At 36.6% G+C, this 21162-nt stretch overlaps 1 protein-coding gene across 1 annotated transcript in view; it reads left to right on the forward strand.

Moving 5' to 3' along the window:
• Positions 1 to 21162, forward strand: part of LOC150101218 (catenin delta-2-like) — a 728964-nt gene that overhangs the window by 126160 nt on the left and 581642 nt on the right. The window contains exon 2 of the mRNA XM_090401243.1: positions 3521 to 3668. Coding sequence (XP_090257369.1) covers positions 3567 to 3668 — 102 coding nt within the window. The 5' untranslated portion in view covers positions 3521 to 3566. The remainder of the gene's footprint in view (positions 1 to 3520; positions 3669 to 21162) is intronic.

The raw sequence follows: 21162 nt of genomic DNA on the forward strand, positions 1-21162 counted from the left end.
TGATTCTCAGCTCATATACTTAACGTAACAAAAAAAAAAAGCATTAGCTGAGGTGTGTTGAAATACGGCATTTATAACGTTCTCTCTTCCGTGGCTTTCAACAATTTCCACAACATTGTTCAAAGCAAAACTAGTATCGAAATGAAAGGCAACAGGATATCAACGCCTGGAGTGTACATTAAGAGAATTCGCCTCCTTTTCCTTTTTGTCGCAAACCATAAAAACGTGAGACAACGATGACAACACTCTAACCTCTTTGAATCGCTGTCCTCATTGTCGTCGATTATGTGTACACGGTCTTTGTGTGTTCTAAAAGAGGGGAAACGCTTGCGTGCTTGTTTCTCATTATGAATGCGCAACCTTGTCGACGGGATTAAAATAAGTACGCAAAGATTAGTTTTCGACGCGAGGCTGGCAACAGGTCTGTTTAATCTGGCTGCATCCTTCTGTTAAGCCAAGGGTCATCCCATCCGAGCTGTTTTGAATTATAGATCGAGTTCTCGACAATAAAATAAATAAAACAACATTCAAACTTAAATGGATTTCCTACTTATTATCGTTACCACCATGACGTCAACTACAAAAGGGTTATTTTCGTTTTCATAATCGTTGATGGGAATAGCGATTTCCCCACTTTCCCAGGCTCCTTCGAACAGTCATTCCCATGTTTTAGCTGCAGCATTCGGGCCGAAAGAATAAACTTAGAATAAATCTATTTCAAGCAACATTTATGACGACACGCTGATACGTGAATACAGGTAGTCCAAATATAAGACAGAATGCTGTGCCAAACTTAAAATGAAGCAATCGGTGGGAGGAAAAAGTTAAACTGGGAGCTCACTGAAATTGCGCTGCTTAAATTTTGCGTTCACTAATTATATATCTACTCTCTCTATATAAAAATAAGTCGAAATTTGAAAGTTTTATGTCAAGTTTTTTGTCTTACCGACTTACCAGTCCGGAATTCGGGAGGTTGGGCGCCGTAGGTGCTAGGGGTGCGTAACTCCCTAGTATATATAAAAAGATAAGCCGAAATTTGAAACGTTTTTTGGTTTACCGGCATACCAACCCGGAACTCGGGTGGTTGGGCGCCGTAGGCGCCAGAGCCCCCTAGTATATATGTGTGTGTGTGTGTGTATATATATATATATATATATATATATATATATATATATATATTAGGGTTACCAAGTAATTTTATAAACTTGATTATTTTACTCCTAATCCCAAGTAAGCAAACAGTTAAGTTTGCGCCTGAACGTAGTTCAAGTCTAAAGATGAAAATCTAAAGAAAGTTTTGAGTTGCTTGCACCCACCTTTAGACTTGAACTACGTTCAGGCGCAAACTTAACTGTTTGCTTACTTGGGATTAAGAGTAAAATAATCAAGTTTATAAAATTACTTGGTAACCCTAATATACATTATTCCCACTGTAAAAACAAACAAACAAACATATATATGAGAGAGAGAGAGAGAACAATCACATAAAGATCATACATATGAAAAATTCAAAATGGCACGGTTTCCATATTATATTATATTACATCACAGATATATATATATAAAATGATAAGGCTTTTTTTGTAACGTTTTTGTGTCACGTGTTTTGTCAAGTTATTTGAAACTCAGGCTACCCTGAGTGTAGAGTCATCAGAATTCAAGGAGAACAGGCCTACCAGTCCGGAACTCAGGGGGTTGGGCGCCGAGGACACCCCTTTCGAGTCATCAGAATTCAAGGAGAACCGACCTACCAGTCCGGAAATCGGGGGGCGCCGTAGGCATCGGGGGGGAAGAGCCCCCCCTAGTATATATAATCTGTGACGTGATTATTTCGATAGGAGAGGGATCCTGCTGTCCGTGATACTTGTAGCAGACGTTAGCGATTCCCTAAAAAAAGAATTGGCATCATTTAACCCGGCGTTAATAAGGTGGGGCGTCACAGAGCCCAAAGATTTTAAATTGACTATAACTTTTTAACAACGCATGGCAGTGAGTCATGCCTCAGTATAGCTTCCCCTTCCGTAACCCGCTACTCATACTTTTTGATTGGAATTTGTACACAAACTGTATTAATAAAAAGTTTTCGCGTGAAATACGGCTTTTTTTTTTTTTTTAATTTTTATTTTGCTCGACGATGCGAGCCGAGCCTTTTGTTAAAATTTCCGTAGCACCACTGGGTCCATCACCCCCCCCCCCTTAACAAAAGTGGGAATATATTTACTTCCCAAACGTAGGTTGTTTTCATGTATATTCTACTAAAATATTATCGTTACTGCTGTCTTCTATATTTTTACATACCAACTATAAGCAAATACGTTTTTGTAAATATTTAGAAGGTATTTTGAGAATAATATATCTTTTCTTTACCAGATGAGTTACGAGCAGGAAGAACAGAGGTTACGTCAACTTATAGATGACGCTTTGGCAGACGAGGAGCCATTTAGCGGAAATGATGATAGTGAAATTGAGTGAGAATTAGTCAGTAACCATGAGTCCGATACAGAACAAGACTGTGAGGAAGAATCTTAAACAATATGTAATCTAATATTGATTAAAGAGAGAAGGATTTCTATAATACACTACATTATTTGGGTGCGTCTGTGGGACCCCACTTTACCACTTTTGTTACATTTTCTCACCTCACCTCACCAGCACCGGGTTAACAATCGTCATCTCCCTACATTGGGAACTTTGCCACTATCACTTTATCTCGCTACAACCTTCCCTACCAGAGATGATTTCTTCTGGCACTAAGTCTGTGGAATAGCAGATTTCTGTCCGCTATTCCACAGACTGTGAATTCGCATCCCTCGCTGAGCATGGGCGTTTGTGAATGTCTTTAGGTGGGAGACGATTTTGATTTCTTGGTGTGAGACCTTCCTGGAAGCCTGCAATGGTTCGAAAAATGTGTAGGCTCCAGAATACGGCCTTTGGTTTATTTAATCCTTTGCCCATCCACGGCAATAATGTAGAATAGGTTTATAGACTGAAGTGAATACGACTGACCTTTAAAAAAAAATTAAAGGGGACGTTTCATTGGTGGAACATGTGTTACTAAATCCACTCATGTCCTTTACTGTTATGTGAATTGTTTTGTGACAGATAAAAAAACGAAAACTGAAATATGAAAACTATATAAATGTAACAAGTGTTTTACAGCGATGATGTTGCAATATCAAATGCAAAGCGGTATTCTTCAAAGATGGTGAACGCTACTGAAAATAATGAAGTTTCAGATACAAACTTACGATATTATCCAGTTAGGTTATATTGTAAATGGACGCCTATTTCAGCGTTCCTTGTGGATTGTAAACAGAATTCCCTACTCGCTTTATCCGACGGAGTGAATCAATTAAACATTACCTTATCTCTACTTGAATAGATTCTACCCCAATTTGTCAGTTTAGAGGTTTGCCTCGTTTGGAATGTCCTATTTGGATTAAATGTTTTCTCCAATAATTAATTTATCGATGAAACACTGCTGTATCACCCCCCATAAGACGCACTGTTTTTCTTTCAGATGCGAACTTAAATGAGGAATCTAAGGGCGTAGCATCATTTTCAGGATGCCGTCGGAACATGTGGCCCCAGACCGACCTCTGATCCCGCAAATCCACGAGCCTCAAGAACATACAGCTGACAGCATCCTAAAATCCGTTAAGGAACAGGTGAGACTACTTTTCGTACAGATTTTAACTTTCTTGTTTAAAGGTTTTGTTAATATGCCTAGCATACACACCTTTACCAAAAGTTGGACGAATTCACACTAGATGTACTCACTACTTCAACAGGCAAACTATTCCACTCGCTCACTGTTCTGTAAGGGGAAAAGTCTAGCTCTCGCCCCTTTCTTAACCGCGGACGAACTTCCATGGATGCCCTCCCGTCTTCTCTCCCCATCTTCCATTTAACGAAAAATTACATTTCATCAGGTAATAACTGGTAACACCCTTTCAGAAGTTTATAGACCTCTATCATCTCGCCCCTCTTTCTCCTGTTTGTCTGTAGTCGATATACTCTCAATTTATCCTCGTAATCTACAATTCGTAATTCCAATATCGTCTTTATTGCTGTTTGCACCATTTCCACAGCTTCTTTATCCACAATTATCCTCGGAAGTTGTATTTCTAACTTTTTCAATGTGACCTTTGAATTCAGTTTCCTATCCATCACCACTACAAATTCTCAGCCTCATCAATTTCTTGTTATATAATCATATCAATATAATATGTCACTGAAAATACCATCGCTCCAAAGTGTATAACTTTACACTTAGTAACATTGAATCGAGAGCCGTTATCGTTTGCCCACACGTCCAGCCTGTCACTCTGTAAATGCTTATGTCAGTAACATCCCTAATTGCCCTGTCTATCTTTGCATCATCGGCAAACGACAGAGGGTATATAGATTAAACAACAATGGACCAAGGACTAATTCCTGGGAACACCACTGGTCCCTCTAAATCTGATAGATTCACACCCACCATATACCACTTTCTGATAATCGTCCGTCAACAGTCCACTTATTCAAGTTTCTATTCCAATCCCATATTCTTCAGTTTATGCAACAGCCTTTCATGTGGTATTCTGTCAAATGCCTTAGCAAAATCCAACATTATCATAGTGTATCCAATTCAGCAGTAATACTATTATAACATATGAACAGATTGCTAACATGACTTCCATTTAGCAAATCCATATTGTTCTTTGCAAAGTATAGTTTGTCTGTGAATCCATTTCTGTACGCGAGCTCTTAGCAACTTTTCTAAAATCTTTACCATCACTCCAGAGATATTGAGAGGTCGATAGTTAGACACATCGGAAGACACACCTGAAAAAACGAAGATGTTTTATAGAAAGCAAAAATGAAAAGAACATTAATGAAAATCATTAAAGAACGAAAACGTAAATATTTTCGACATCTAACTAGACAAGAAGGCATTCAGAAATTAATATTAGAAGGGAAACTGGATGGAAAACGATGGAGACCCAGGAGAATGTGGTTTGAAGACATTAAGGACTGGACTGGCTTGAATTACCATAAATGTTAGAGTAGCAGAAGAAAGAAAAAAGTTCCGTGACATGGTCGCCAACCTCCTAAAGGATGACACTTGAAGAAGAGACTCCAGTTATAAAAACATGTTAAGGATCAAGCCATTTTGGCTAAACTCTTCTTTAGCACACGTGCTGATATCCTGGACTTATTTGCTGAATTGATATCCAAGTTATGCATCAACTCTTGAACGACATTCTCATGCAACTCTATCTATTCATCCAATGCATTTGTATTCTATTCATTTGTATTCTATCTATTCATCCAATGCATCGTGCACCATGTTACATACGTACACCAGATTGATAAATCTTAGCGAAGTGAGCACTCATTATTTGAGCAATCTCATCTGCTTCTGACACGAGGGTATCATCTGCGTTTACTCAAGTTATTCTTCTACGTTCATTTTTTTCTTCTTTTTTATTTCAGCATAGCAATAAAATTCTTTTGGGTTGCCTTTAGCCTGCACGGCCAGTTTCTTTTCCTACTCCGATTTAGCTTTCCGTACAATGCTTATAACTTGAAGTGCCTGCCCTTTATATATTTCATAACCCCGTCTTACCCTTATTCTCAGATCATATTCAGAGATCGCCTCATTTAAGCACCTTTTCAAAGCTTCCTATGCATTGCTGATATCTTTTTTATTTTTCATAATGATACCAAAGGTTATCTTCTCCTGAGTTTGTAATAATTTCTAGTGGTTTCTTTGTAGTTCAGCATGTAACCTATCCCAATGGAGCATCCATATAGTTTGCTACTTCCCATAGCAGTACATCATGATCACTGGTGGCTAAATAGTCACATTTGTAACTGAGATCCTTTCTGACGCTGTGAGCAAATCCATATTTTTGACCTCGAGTCTCTTCTTTCATATTCTTCTTGAGAAAGTCTTCTCACAACATCTCAAATTCTGCTTCATTCTTATCGTGGATTTCTCTTCTATCTGTGTTTAGATAATATAAGTCACCCACAAAGATTACTCGCTTAGTACCCATGAGGGTACTTTATTGATGCATTTCATTGTCCCCAGCAACCGAACCGTCAGGGCTCTCCACCATATACTGTTTTATACTGTTAGCTTCGACTTCTCAGCAGATAATCTCAAACTCACTGCCACATTGAACATTATTATTGCTTTCATGAATTTCTGATTAGCAGTAACCCTCTTCTATTTCTTCAATCATTCCTAAAAATACTATACCCTGTACGTTTGTTTCAGTTACTGCATCTGACTCTGATACTTACCAAGACAACGATCTCTACTCCTTTGTTTCTGATGCTCCTGGTATTTGTGCACAGCCATAAGTTATCTCCTCGCTTTTCTTAAACTTACACCTGCGGTCTGCATGGCCCGGTAATTTTTTATTTCATATAATTCCAAGTCGTAGAACTAGAAAACGGAAAAATACATCCAATAACCTTCATACGCGACTGAAGTGTATTTGGTTTCCCACTGTTTCGAAACATTTAGAGTTGCACGTGGTGCGTTGTCTGCCTTATGAATGATGTACACTTGCATTTCACAAAATGCACAAAGAACTTCTTAGATTGGCCTCCGTCTTTCTATCCGTATGTATGTTGTCATTCATTGTCTCTGTCTGGACAATTTTTATTAAACTTTAAAAATGCGTCGAATCATTTCAATTTGGATTTCGGCAGGATCATTTCAGTGGGGAGGAGGAAAGAGTGCACATGCGAAACAGATCTAGATTCAATTATAGTGACAGTGAATAACGTCACTATATAAAACGCACTTTTTATGATTGTTTCCAGTCTTTCTTTCTTTTCTATTTTGTTACCAGACTAAGCAAAAACGATAGCATTGGCAATGCGAACTGTGCATGATATTATGTATATACGAACCAGTATGAACTGATATTAATAACTTTATAGCATATAATTTTGAATATATCATTAAAATAAAATATGATTTGTATAGCACGCAACTAAACAAATACGAATTCAGTTTCAAACCTTCTGTATGGCGCTTCTAAAAAAAAAAAAAAAAACTTTTTTCACTTATGATGATTTATGATTATTTTATTTTTAGAGTGCATCCAGTACTGATTCCAAAGTGGCCGCTTGCCATAATCAATTGCAGCAATTGTACGTCATACTTTGGGGAGAAAACGTGTAGTGGAGATATATCATCTTGTGACAGCAGATTGGGACTCCATTACATTCTGTATACGAATGATACAAGCAATTACAAAGACGTCATTTTTAAATTACACAATTCATAAAAGTCCTAATAAGGGATATTTAAAATGTTTCTTTAGTTTCACGGATGTGGCTGTTCAGTGCGTTTCAAAATAGGTCATATATTCAGTTGGGTATTTTTTTAAAGCACTTATTTTCCAAATCTGTCACGTGGTTTTTAGAAGCTCTAAGTGAGCAGCATTCAGGGGTTAAACTTGTTTTCAATTTCAACAGAAAATTTATCGGCTACTAAATTAATGTTGAATTTCGTGCCGGAGCATTTCATTATCGTCTTGACAGGAAACTGCAGATGCCTGAGCTGTTTGAAATTCCATAATGGAGTACCTTAATAGTGATTTAATCCTGGCTTCAGTGTGCGCGCGCGTGATGGGAGTGCCATTTTGGTGACCCGAAATAGTTTGCAAGATTGTCTATCGATTTTTGCTTTTGTTGCCTCATCTAATAAGTTGGAGGAATTTTCCTAATAACTTTGAAGAATGGCCGTTCGTCACTTTTATTCATTCTTTCTCTTTTCCTGAGAACCAAAAGAATCCCTCCCTCCCCAGTGCAATATAAATAATGTGCCTTGCATGAATAGGATTTTACTAGCGACAGTTCTTCCACGAAGCAATCGCATTTGTAACGAAATTATGCTTCATTGTTCTCGTGGATTTATTCCAACAGCTATTTCTAATAAAGCCCGCTTGCAATAGAAGCTGAATTCAGTACGCGATGAGGACTGAAAAGGAACTGGACGCATTTTGCATATACAACTTGAGCAGATCAGAATTTGCAACATTTCAAGTTAATCGAGCAGATTATTTGAAGAATTTCAAAATATTTTATTACTCTCAAAAGATCCCACCATACGAACCGCAAAACCTTTAAAGCTTTTCATTTTTATGCTAATTTTGCTTTTATTACTGATTATCTAAAATTTTCTAAACTATTCAGTCTGCGTTTTTCATCTCCTTTATCCGCTCCATTTATGATGTGAAACTTTTTATTTTTAGATATGGAGATAATACCATGGTATGATTTATTGATTTATAACATTACGCGAAGAGCATTTGCACTAACCTCATTTTCCATTAAGGGACTAGTCTTTTATGGTCGCCTGATTTGTTTTTTTTTTTGTAGAAATGTGCTAACTTTGAAAGTGATTATTCCTATCTTCTTAGGGTACCGCCGTTCGCGTGCGCATCTGTGTGGCTGGGAAAAATCCTCAGTGTTCGTGAGAAATATTGTCTTTCCGACAAGAGAAATTTTATTCTACCGACTGCCTTATACAGGGGTAGTACCAATACAGTTACACACACACACACTACAGTTCTGCGTTTTCGTCAAAAGTACAAGTCAGGATGAATTCTTATAAGGTCATTGGTGGCTTAGTCCAGCATGTACATTACTCACGCAGCTAAACTAAATAATATATGTTTTTTTTTTCTTTCGATTTCAATTATTATTATTCTCTCAAAATTTTATTAAAAATACATATGACTTATGTAAATTAATTATTAGAACCCAAATTAACTAGCATGTTATGGGGCTAGCATGTTTGTGTATTTTACTTCTTTCCTAACAAAATCTTCCTTGATCCACCGTCCTGGTTTTCAGATCAACCAAATTGAGAATCTGGGATTGTAATAGAATGAGTGCAAGGTTAAGGATCGTGGCCGCTGCCTAATCTTAGAAGGCACTGCTATAAAAGGAGTTCCCCCAGATAGGTGATGAGTGGGAGATGTATTTAATTACGAGGTCTGATACCACCAAGGAGGTGGTATCCTCACGAGGTCTGAGACCACCTTCTTACTTAGTGAAGGTCTGAAGTAACTAGAAAAAAGCAAATAAATATTTGGTTTCTAGAACAGGGTTTTTGGAACATTAATAAATACTCTTAGCTGCCCAATTTACTAATTTACTGTAAGTTTCCAACCTTTCATGGGTAGAAGTCGCATAAAAAAAGATCTTTTCATTTGCTGAAGAATACCTCCCACTTCGAAATGACGCTGTTAAGGCAGAGGAGATTTAAACGCAGAGAAGATTTAGCACTCAGCTGATTCTTGTTTCTCGTTCCAGATCTTTTAATTCTAACTCACAAAATATTCCTTATTAAGGATTTGATATGTTCGACCTTAATATATTTACAAATTCTCTCTTTTAGAATATGAGAAAAGCTGAATATGTGTTTAACGAACCGCCCGCATTCGGGTAACAAAAAATAGGAACAAACAACAGAAAGAAGGTAAACAAATAAAAGTGTCTTAATACAGTTTCTCATGTCCACTTCTCGTTGTACACTTCCCCTCGAAATCTCGAACGTCATCTCGAAAGCAACGAGCCTTTAGTCAAGATTCTTCGAATGAAGGCGAGTTTGTTGGATGTATTGTCTGCTAACTGCATGCGTTTTTCGGGCCTGTTTGCCGAATGAAACAGTCTCACTTCCGCGTGCATCCTTCATTGTGTAAGTTACATTGGCCGTAATGCTAACCAGCTCATCGTGAGTGAAACATCAACATCCAGGCATCGAAGCATAGCAAGACCAAGATAATTATTTACGACAGCATTTGTTGAATACTACTGCGCATATGGCATAATTTTCAACTTTAATGCTGAAACCTGTCGAAATCACAAACACTGCGCAGAAACATTTCCTATTGCGCCTGGAAACCAGTTAACGACAACAAATCCTAAGCATTACAAACCTGAGATACTGCCTAATCTCATTACACAATTACACGAATAATACCATGGTCTTCCTTTAACTGTGCTTCATGTCGAGTGACTGACACTTCAAAATGCGAAAAGTTTGTACTTTAAAACTCTCTGGCAGTCGTTACTCAGTGAACTAAAAAACACAAAAACGCAAATGGATGATGAATGAATTGAAACTGTTCAATTAAAGACACAAAAATGCGCTCAATAGTAGTAAAGAAGTTTTCCCATTCTCGTGCGAGAAAGAGAGTGCAATGTTCCTTTCTCTTCACACTGAGGATAAAAATAAAGCTGAAATTTTAGTGCACGAAAATATTGCTCTTTCTATTGAAGTTTTTTTTTTTTTTTTTTTTTTTTTTGGAATGAAGTTGAAATCGGTAATCGTTCTTTGTACAGCGAAGTCTTTTTTTTTTTTTTTTAAGCTCAATATTTTCCGTGTCGTTTTCTTTCTTTGATGTGCTGAAAACAGTAGTTGCGCCGAAAAGGAAAGCCAAGAAGGTGGCAAAGGCAATTTCTTCTTTTTTATGAACCTTACCTGATTGTCAATAACATCTGCGTGTTAAAAAAAAAAAAAAGAAAAAAGAAATCGCTATCGAAGGGGAAAGGAAAATTTCTTTCTGTAGACGGGAACTGCTGTGCAACGAACAAGGAAGTAGCCGCAAACATTACGTTAATCGTATTTTGTGGTTGTCACATTCACAGTTTAATAATTCAGAGCCACACCCACGCCATTTTATCTAATTACGTGTCGCCTTTCGTCTAGTTTCGGTTAATTCAAAACAGAAAGAGAAAATGTCACTCACCCTAAGAGTTTCATTTATTTTTAAAATAATAATAAAAAAAAATGTTTCTCTTTAATTAACATATTGGTGACTCAACCCTAGAGACTGGTCTCCTAGCATTCGATAATAACTGCACTTTGATTCCAGTTTTAATGACAAAGATAGGACTGTTGCTATACTTGTCTAACTAGAATGGCAACCTGCTCCTCCCTCCTCTTCCCCAAAAGAAAGAAATTGCACGGAAATGCTTTCCTATAGATTAAATATCTCCACAGATTAAGTGAGTGATAGCTTTGTTAAACATTCACACAAATTCATTTCGATTACAAATGATATCGATTAAGAGGGACTACAGCAGAAGAAATACCATAAGAATTCCAGGATTAGCAAGCCAGTTCAGGCGCCTGTAAAAACAAATCCTTAGCCAAATAATAGTAGTAATATCATGAGTTTTTTCATTTTGTAAATTTAAACAAATTCTGAAACGGGAATAAACAATATGAAAGCAGAAAAAAAAAAAGATACGGCGTGATAAATCCCATTATGCAGCACCTGTTACTATTTACTTTGGTAAATATCTGGTAACATTAAAGACATGAGAATAGACAATATATTCTTATTTTATCGAACAATGTAATTTCTATTAACCACCATCTGTTACGCTGTTTTAACTGTTTTGTATTTGGAAGAAATGTCAGTCTACATTTAACCATACGTGAAATATTTATTTATTTCATTTCAGCTTTGCCCATCTTCGATTATTGCTTAATTCGCTATGAAGGCAACTAAAAAAATAAAATTGTGAAATAAAAATTAATAAACCCGGAAGAAAAAATGTTCTTCAAAGCGTCGCGTTTTTTGAAAACTTTTATATATATATATATTAAAATAGAGGATGCTATGGATGCATCCACGTTTTATAGTCATAAAAAGAAAGTTTTTGAAAATTTACCAGAGGTTGAGAGAATATAACCTTCGGCATCAGAGTTGCCTTGGTTTCCACTACTTAATAGACATGAACTCTACCGAGGAGCTCGTGTGTTCGCCTTTTATTAGTTCTTAAATGAGGATTTACTGGCTTGACAGCTTTCTTGTCAGAGACGGGCGGAAACCTAGAAAGCAAAATCTCTCATTACGAGGAATCCCACGCGAGAAAGTTAAAGCCATCACAAGTGAACTCTCGGTAGGTGCATAAGATGAATACGGGCTGCTGGACAGAGCTTGTCTTTTAAGTAGTACAAACAAAGGAAACTCCAATGCAGAAAGTTTACATAAGCTCTTGTAAATTCCGAAACATATGAAAGTTTTTTTTTTTTTGCTATAAAATATGGTTGGATTCTTAAATATCATCGATTTCATTATCTCACTTATGCCAAAGTGAAGCCTTTAGAGTATATTTTAGTGATTTAAAAAAAAAAGGTGTTGGTTTTGTGATTCAATTTCTTATTTAGTTTATTTGCTTAATGTTTCCGTATTTGATCAATCATGTAAAAATTCTCACAGAATTTTAATAATACGTATATGAACACATCAGGCCGCCTTCGGTAAGCAGCATTATCGTAATCTCAACTGGCTTACCCAAAAGTCATTCTAAATTCATCCATTCCCACAGGGAATTTCGACCCCCTCCCCCTAGGCTTATGGTTGAAAAGTAAGTATATTAACCGCCTTGTTAGTGTACTTTTCTGCAGACAGGTTTGAAGTGAAAAGAAACCCGTGAGCTCATATTAGGACTTTCCTTTTTTTTTTTTTTTTTTCATTTGTCCTTTTTTTATTTCTCATTGCTACACTCGGTCTTTAAATTTCCCATGCGATTTGAATGGATTTATAACACTTCCTCAGATGAATGAAGTGCACATAAAACTTAAAGTAGCAAAATAACATAAATTAGCTTAAACTGACCTATTGTAGCATCATTGATTCGGTGAGCGAGTTTACGAACAACAGTTGCTTTGTTTTAATTTTGCTGCATCGTATCTGGTAGAGCACGTTTTATGTGACCATTCTGTGATTATTTCTAGCTCTCTATGTATTTCCAATTTTACGCATTTGCAAATACCAAGCAATCTAATGTGCACTACAAGAGGCACGCAGTGATGACAAAGAAAAAAAAAACCGAGCAGCAGTTAATTAAAAAAAAAAAATATATATATATATATATATATATATATATATTAATAGTCTTAATTTGCCAAGTTGCATACGGAGTCATCAAGGAACAGTGTTGATAACTTCGAAAGTAAATGTTTCAATTTGTTCGTGATTGTAAGGAAAATAACATAAATTGATAAGACATACAAGAAATAATTTCTGTCGTCTAAATTGTTGAAATCAAATTTTTTGATTGCTTTTTTTTTTTGGAATGTTTAGAGTACATTGTAGTATCAGGCTCTTGGTATCGGATCCGAAATTGTTTTCTTGTCACGAATTCTTTAAATATTTTAAGATTAGTTCCAGTCTCTAGAAAGATTCCTCAGAGAGAAAATTAAGATGGATGGATTGAGTCTGCTGCATTGAAGTACCAGGAAAATTTATCTGAACTGGTATTTTAAAAAATCCGTAAGTGACTTCGGATTTTTTTCTTCTTTGTGCTGTTTAATAGGCAGATCTCGCTATTTTATGAGTTTAACTTACTTTTAAAATTCGTTCAACCTAAAGCTCACAAAAGCGAATTAGCTTTTCATTCACATCCTATCTTTTTAATCATGCTTAAACAGTCTGCATAAAGGATAAATAAAATAAAAATGCTTTTACCAAAGAAAGCCATTTTCGACCAAATCAAACGGAATGCTTTTAATCATTATTTCCACAGAGGGAATTGCGTTTTAAAATGACTTTTGCCTTCAGCCTGCGGTTTTAAATGCAGCGAGAAATGTCAACATTGAAAACTCACTGCGCAGTTACCTTCTTCACTAACGAGAGATCTTTTTGGACGAGGAAATTGCAGTCACGTTTCTGTTTGACGAAAATTTCGGTACTAAGCATGATGGCACTTGCTTTATTGATACGCACCGTGAAGAATTATCGCAAAGTCGGTAATGAAACCTTCATAATCATATATTGGAATGGAACAATTCGTGTTTCACTATGTGATTGTGAAGTTCTTATTACTGACAACTGCTAAAACTATTTCCTAGATCCAATCCGACCGAGGTTGAAACCATTTAGTATCGTTCCAAATTTTAAAGTCTGAATGATTTGCATGACAGATATTTTTGAGGAATTGTAAACCTTCTTAATGCCAAAAGAATTGTTGTCCACCGAAATTAGGATTCGTGAAGACAGTATTAGTAAATTCAGTTCACAGAAGTAGCACAAACACGGAGCACGTGTTTTTTTTTATGAGTCACAATTAAGGTCGAGCATGTGTAAAGCGACTACATTTTCATATTTTGCAAGAAGAATACAAACCAGAAGCAACGGAAGTCTTCTGGAATTTTAAGCCAGCGCCACACGCAAACATCAAAACTAACATTAAGCTATGGGGGACACTGACTTAGCCTGGAAACCCAATTGTATTCAAATCTCCGTTTATTCATTACTATCGACTGAACACAACAAAATCAACACGATTGATCTTCTGTCCGTTTCACTGGGAGCCCTTATCACGCTCATCTAACCAACAAATCATCCAAAACTGTTTCTCCACTAAATCTGTAATTTCTGACGTTTACTTCCACTAAGAGGGAAGTCATCTCTTGCAGCGAAGAGACAGCTGAAAGAGCTTCACATTACCTCGCTGTCCTGGCGGTAATATGATAGTACTGAGAATATTTCTTCTCTGGTTTTCGCGGGTTTGACTATTGCTTCAATCTCGACACCCGGTTTCTTTGAACGCTCTATCGAAATTATTCTTACCATGATGGGTAACTTTATATTCTTCTGCTTTGAATTACTCAAGATTTGGTAGTCCGCCCAGGCAATTGGCAATAAAAATGAACCATCAATAACTGTCTGAAAATAAAACCGTTGAAATCGAAGTCCAGTTTTTCTTTAAAAAAAATTACCTCATGCCCGAATGTCAGCCACACTTTTTGGTTCCCCGCAAAGCCACTGCTCGCGACTTCTTCCCTTTCTACTTCCTTCCGGTTTTACATTCAGGAGCGGGCTTCGGTAACATCGCCTAAAGGAAAACCGATCTTTGGCCTTTGCTAGAGAGAGAATTTATTTTATTTTTAAAAGACAGAGAAAGATGTGCTATTCTCTATCTTTGTCGCAGCTCTGTAGTTGTTCCTAAAACTTGTGCTTTTCACTTATCCTTCTTATGTTGCTTTTTTACAAATCCTCTTTGTGCTGTTTATTGTTAATACTGCAAGTGCGAAATGAATAAATAATAAATGCAATATGGATTCTGCTTTTAAACAGGAGGCCACTTGTTCTTGTTATGCACTCTTTCACATTCAAGAGAAACCTCAATTAGTGATATTACGACACATAAAGGACTCCTCAAAAGTGATATCCACTCCCACCTGAAGATGGTTTGTTTGTTTTTTTCCGTAATCCTAACTTTTCTACCAATGGCAGAGTGTTCTATTCTTTTCCTGTCTTTATCTACGATCACCAACTATAAATTCCCGTCATAACTTTATCGATGACAGTAATGACGTGTGTTCCTGACTTCAGGATAAATAAAACACGAATATCTCTGGACCATTTTCTAAAATAGGTGATAGATGAATCATATTTTATTTAGACTTGAAGTGCCTTGAAGAAATAATCATATTTGATCTCCAGAGCAAGTTTCTGGATTAGCTAACTCTTAGCCTACCTACTGTACTAAAATGTGGGACAGATTCACAACTTTTCGAACGACCAGATCATCATTAAAAAAAGATAAGTTCTGATTTTTATTTATTTATTTTTATCAGCGAAGGAGGTAACTATTGGTCTTTCCAAAACTTAATCATGTCTTATTTCTTGCAGCATTCTCTCTCTCATATATATTTCATAACATCCATGGTAATTGACTTCATTGAAATAATTCAGCCAACTAGGCTATGATCCGAGTTTCGATTTTAACTATTATAACTATCAATAATGCCTCCTACTCGCAGATGTTATTGGTTAGAAAACGTTATTCTAATCTCTGTCATTTTTTATGACCGTGACTTAGCTGATCTCATATGTGGGAGGCGGATTTATTCTTTTTTGTCTCTTCCTCCTCGTGCGTGGCAGACAGACTAGCAAGACAATACATGCATTGATAGCTGACTGCAAAGAGAATAAACAAGCCAAATTATTTGCAAGCCTGACGAGAGAGAGAAATAAAGTAAGTGTTGACATTATATGCACATCCTATGCTAATCCAATCTTATGTTATTAATACACATCCTATGCTAATACACTCCACCACCACCTGGTGGTGGAGTGTATTAGCTTATTGTTAAAGGCTATGCGAGTATATCCATATAATCTTCAAGCAAGTCTGTATTCATATCCCCAATTATAAGAACATTTGTCATTTTTGATCTCGTCTGGAATATCCTCACGTTCTTGTATAAAGTTTGACTAACAGTGCGACCTATTATACATTAGAATAATAATCTAAATACTGTATAAGTTGACACTTTTAGCTGTTTCCACTTTTATGTTGACAGTTGGAAGAACGGCAGGACATTACGTCCTTAGAATGGAAATGAAGAGCAATCGATCCTCATCATGATGAGAGGAATCCTTATATGAATCTATTCAACTGAAGCAGCTGATCTCATCCAGCATACAGGCTAATCGATCAGAGAACACAACATAAGTAGCAGACAAAAATGCTATTAGTAGGCAGTAGATAGCGTAGTGTGAAGGATTAAGTAATATACACGTTGGGTTGTGTGATGCGACACCACCAAGAAGTCCAAGAACTCTTTGAAAGTGTCACGCAATAATGTTACTAATATTAATTAATAGAATTTCGAATAAAAACAGTTACATTAATATTTGTTAGAATTTCTAGAATGATTTTTTTTCTAAAAAATATCTGCTTTATATGGTATACAAATCCTTTTCATTATGGATCCATATTTCTATTAATATTAAGACATACACATCACACACTTGATAATTCAAATAGTCAAACAGAGAAGTAATTCTCTGTTGCATTCCACCCGGACTACTTCTTATATTTATATACAGTACGAGGGAAGAAGCTGAAAATCTCTGATTAGCACCTAGAATGACAATGATAATAAAGCAACTGATATAACCACAAAAAAGAAAGAACATATCTTAAAACCCTTTAACCCCCTTGTTTCATGAAATTGTAATAATTTATTCTTTTTCTTTTAGGATATATAAGAAGACATGTCAGGTTTTGAAGAAATTCGAAGACACAGAGGTGTGCAGGCCGTCATCAAGTTTTTCGTGCTGCAAGAACCGTCCCCAACTGAGATATGCCAAACTTTGTGTGAGACTTTAGGGGACTGTGCCCTAGCATATCCAACAATTGCCAGAAGACTGCCAAGTTTAAAACGGCATCCTGATACAACAGATTTTTTTCAATGCAGTGCATGCCATGATCCTTGATGATACACGAATCCCAGCCAAAAAGATTGCAAAGACTGGGAATATCCAGTGCACGAGTTGCGGTCATTATCCACCAACATCTGGACATTCAGAAGCTCTTAGTGAAGTGGGTCCCCAAATGCTTGAATGCCGACCAAAAGAAAGAACGTGTGCTGTCATCTCAAGGGTTTTTGGGTCATTTTGAGAAATCAGGTGCAAATTTTTTGGCTCCATCACCATGACCCAGAGAGCAAACAAGTCAGTGGAGTGGAGATAGAAAGGTTCTCCACTGCCAAAGAAGTTCATAGCCCAAAAGTCAGCAGGAAAGGTTCTTGCCATTGTCTTTTGGGATATGGATGGTGTAATCCTTACATGGTACCTCAAAAAAAGGTGAAATTATTACAGCAGCAGTCTACTCAACAGTTCTGAAGGAATTGAAAGGAGTACTAAAGGTAAAACGCCGCGGGAAACTGAGCAGAGGCGTGTTGCTTTTGCAGGACAATGGACCTGCTCATGAAACCCAACAGACAATACACATCTTGGGCTTTCAATATCTGCCTCACCTACCTAATCGCCATATCTGGCCTCATCTGACTATTTCATATTCCCAGATTTAAAGAAACACTTGAAAGGAATAAAATTTACCACAGATCGTGAAGTCATATCTGCAGCTGAGGACTGGTTTGTGCAACAAGGGAAAGACTTTTTTTTTTTCCCCTCAGAGGATTGCAAATGATGCAACAGCTTTGTGACAAGTGTATAACACTTTATGGGGATTATGTAGAATAATATGCAAGTTACATGGTTCTACCTCAATTCCTTCATGGTGTCTTTTCAACACATCCTCGTATTTCTTGGATACTTACAATGTCGGAACATAAGCTCCTCTATTAAATCACCATATATGTAAATTTGTGAAAGTGTCATCACAATTATTATTTTCCTCATCGGCCGTTTCCCCCATTTCGGAAGTATCCTTTCTTCTGATGAAGTTTACACCTCTTTGATTCAGTATCTGTATATTTGTAATGTGCCTCTTGTTTACATTTCTTGGCTGTCAACAGTCGATGCTTCAGATTTCAAGTCGGGTGTTTAAGTAGATACATTTTGCTAATCTTTGAAATGGTCATGTACGAGTATATCAATGGTGCTTAGTCTACAATTGATGTTTTTGTGTTCTTTCAACCATCTGTCGCTAATCGCCTTACATCTAATTCTATTGTATAATTATACGTTTTACTTTGTTTCTTTTCCCACTAGCAACACGATGTCTATTCTCAATATCATTTTCATTAAACGTAACTTTGTTTAATTTTTTTAAACTTTTTTCGTTTTATTATTATTTCAATAATATCTTCGATCACTTAATGGAGGACCAAAATTTTTGAGGTTTGAATTTATTGCTAATATTTTTATGAATTAATTTAGTTCATCACGCAGTTGATGTCGAAGAACATTTTAGTTTGGCTTTCCTTAACTTCTTGTGTCAGGCCAACAACGATAGATGGAAAGTCATCTAGTTTGTTTGAAGTATATTCTACAGAACCTCTTAAGTTTTTTTTTTTTTTTTAGTTCAATTACATCTGCAATAGATAGTTTTATTGCTGATTTCTGAAATACATGAGTCATCAACTCTGGGAGAAGTTTGCTCAGGCATTGGTCAGCACTGGCATGGGGTTTGTTGTAGGACAAAGAAATAGAACACGAGCAGGGGCTTGCTTGTCGCCAGTTTTACGCGCAGTACATTTACAATTTCGCTTTCTTTTCGGAGCTTTTTAAACTAGCTTTCACTAGTACAGCACCTTAAAAAAGAAGCGTTTTTTTACATACACATGCAGAAAGCATGGCAAGCTGTATTTCAGAATTAATATAAAGTGTTTATATCAGCTGTAACAAAAGAGATTAATTATTTTAAAAAAAAGTATAATTCGGAGCACTATTCCGGATGAGCAGTATAGCTCTGTATATTTCATGCGCCAGCTAACCTTGTTGAAATATTCAAGTAGTTGATCTATTGGTCAACTAGTCTAACCACTCAGCCAACCTGGTTGACCGAGTGGCTGGTGTATCCGCTCTCTAATCAGCAGGCTTGAAGGTTTGAACCCAGCCATGAGCATGGATGTTTGCGATTGTCTTTAGGTGGGAGATCACCTCCTTGCTTATTTGAAGTCTGAAGTGACTTGAACAGGTCGAATGTTTGGTTCCTAAAGCAGAGTTTCCTGACTATGTAAACAATACAATAAAATTTAATAAAAAATAGAAATAATCATGAGCCCACCTTCGGTACTAAAGTTTACAGCCTTTCGTTGGAGGGAGTCTCGCACGCCGTCTCTCAAAGCAGGCAAACCGACATTAGAACAAACGCAATTAACAGACGTATGGCCTTATAGCCCAAGTTGCTTCGGCCGTAATTACAAATAAACCACACACACACACCAGAAAATGCCATGAGCGTGTAGTGACGAAATGCTACAACTATTTCAATAGCTTGAAGTAAAAACTCGAATCATAACCTGTTATTAGTAGTTCTTTAATGGGTCGCAGATTGTGCTTAAACAAATGAAGAAACAAAATTAAGTTAACTGAGACTTTGGGAAGAAAATTAACAAAAGATTAAGACAAAAAAAAAAAAAAAAAGTTATGTAGTTTCCCAGTTTGAGATGTCACATTCTTTTGGACTATATTAATAATTAAAGTTGATCCCAGACAGAAATGGCGAGAGCCAATCATCAATCAGATTTGATGGGTGTGTTACGCCGTCCAGAAGAGAATTCTGCAAAAAAAATATTTCTCATGTCGGGTAAGCTTTTCTGTGCTGCTAAATTTATTAGCCTGGTTGGTTGCGTGGATAGCACTTCCGATGTTAGTAGATGTAGGATGAGGGTTCGAATCTGAGGGAATGAATGTCTTTGGGTGGTAAATGAATTTCATCGACCGGTGTGAGACCACAATCCTGCTTATTGGAAATATAAAATGCTGTGAAAATTGACGTTTCTTTACCAGCGGTAGAGCTTCCGGATTATGTAAAAATCTCACCCACGTAAAAAAAAAATAAAATAAAATAAAAAAGAAGTTAAAACCGTCTTAAAAAAGCCTTTGTTTGCTATTTGTGAGGAGAGCAATGAGAAAGCCGTGCCACTCCCAGCCTCATATGGGGGTGGCATGACTTTTTTTTTTTAGTAAAGGTGTAAAATTCACGTTTTAAAGGGAAAAAAAAGTATTTATCATCCAGTAAAACATGCAAGGTAGCAAAAAAGAACACACGCAACTACCTGGCAATACGCTGGCGTCATAACCGTATTGGCTTTCGTTCTTGTGGTTAATTCTAACCACAAGAACGAAAAGATAAATGCAGTAAGTATTCATAGTAGTGTGGTGTCACGAATTGACTTGTTGATGACATCGAACATTTTACAACAAATGGCGTAATTTTGAAATAAATCATTTAAAGGCCTTTTTGGGAAATTAATCCTTCTGAATGGCGACGTAATAAATCTTCTTCCTCTTAAAAATGCGAATTAACATTTAATGACTCAAGTGGATAAGGAACACAATTTTCAAGCTCCAGATCAGATCTCTTTTTCCTAACAGACCACCTCCAGCTGGTCATGCATAACTCTGTCTGCCGCCAGCTGCTTTTCACGTCTGCAAAATATTATTAAAATGATGACTTATCTAACTGCTGGTACAGGTGATACGGAAGTGTAACATTTGTTTACAAATGTCCAGATGACGTCATTCTTTAAAGTCTGTATTTGGGAATGATCCTGTGCAGTGAATCTTTATGAATGAAACCAAATCCAGAAACGAATTCAACCGCTGAGTGTCTCCATTAACAGTCGAATGGAATAAAATGTATCAAAGATTGATACGCTAATCTCATACTTTTAAACATGAAAACTCAATGAACATCACTAAC

The sequence above is a fragment of the Typopeltis vanoorti genome, chromosome 12 (genome assembly GCF_054136105.1).
Source record: "Typopeltis vanoorti isolate ZY-2024b chromosome 12, IOZ_Tvanoo_1.0, whole genome shotgun sequence".
Lineage (NCBI taxonomy): Eukaryota > Metazoa > Arthropoda > Arachnida > Uropygi > Thelyphonidae > Typopeltis > Typopeltis vanoorti.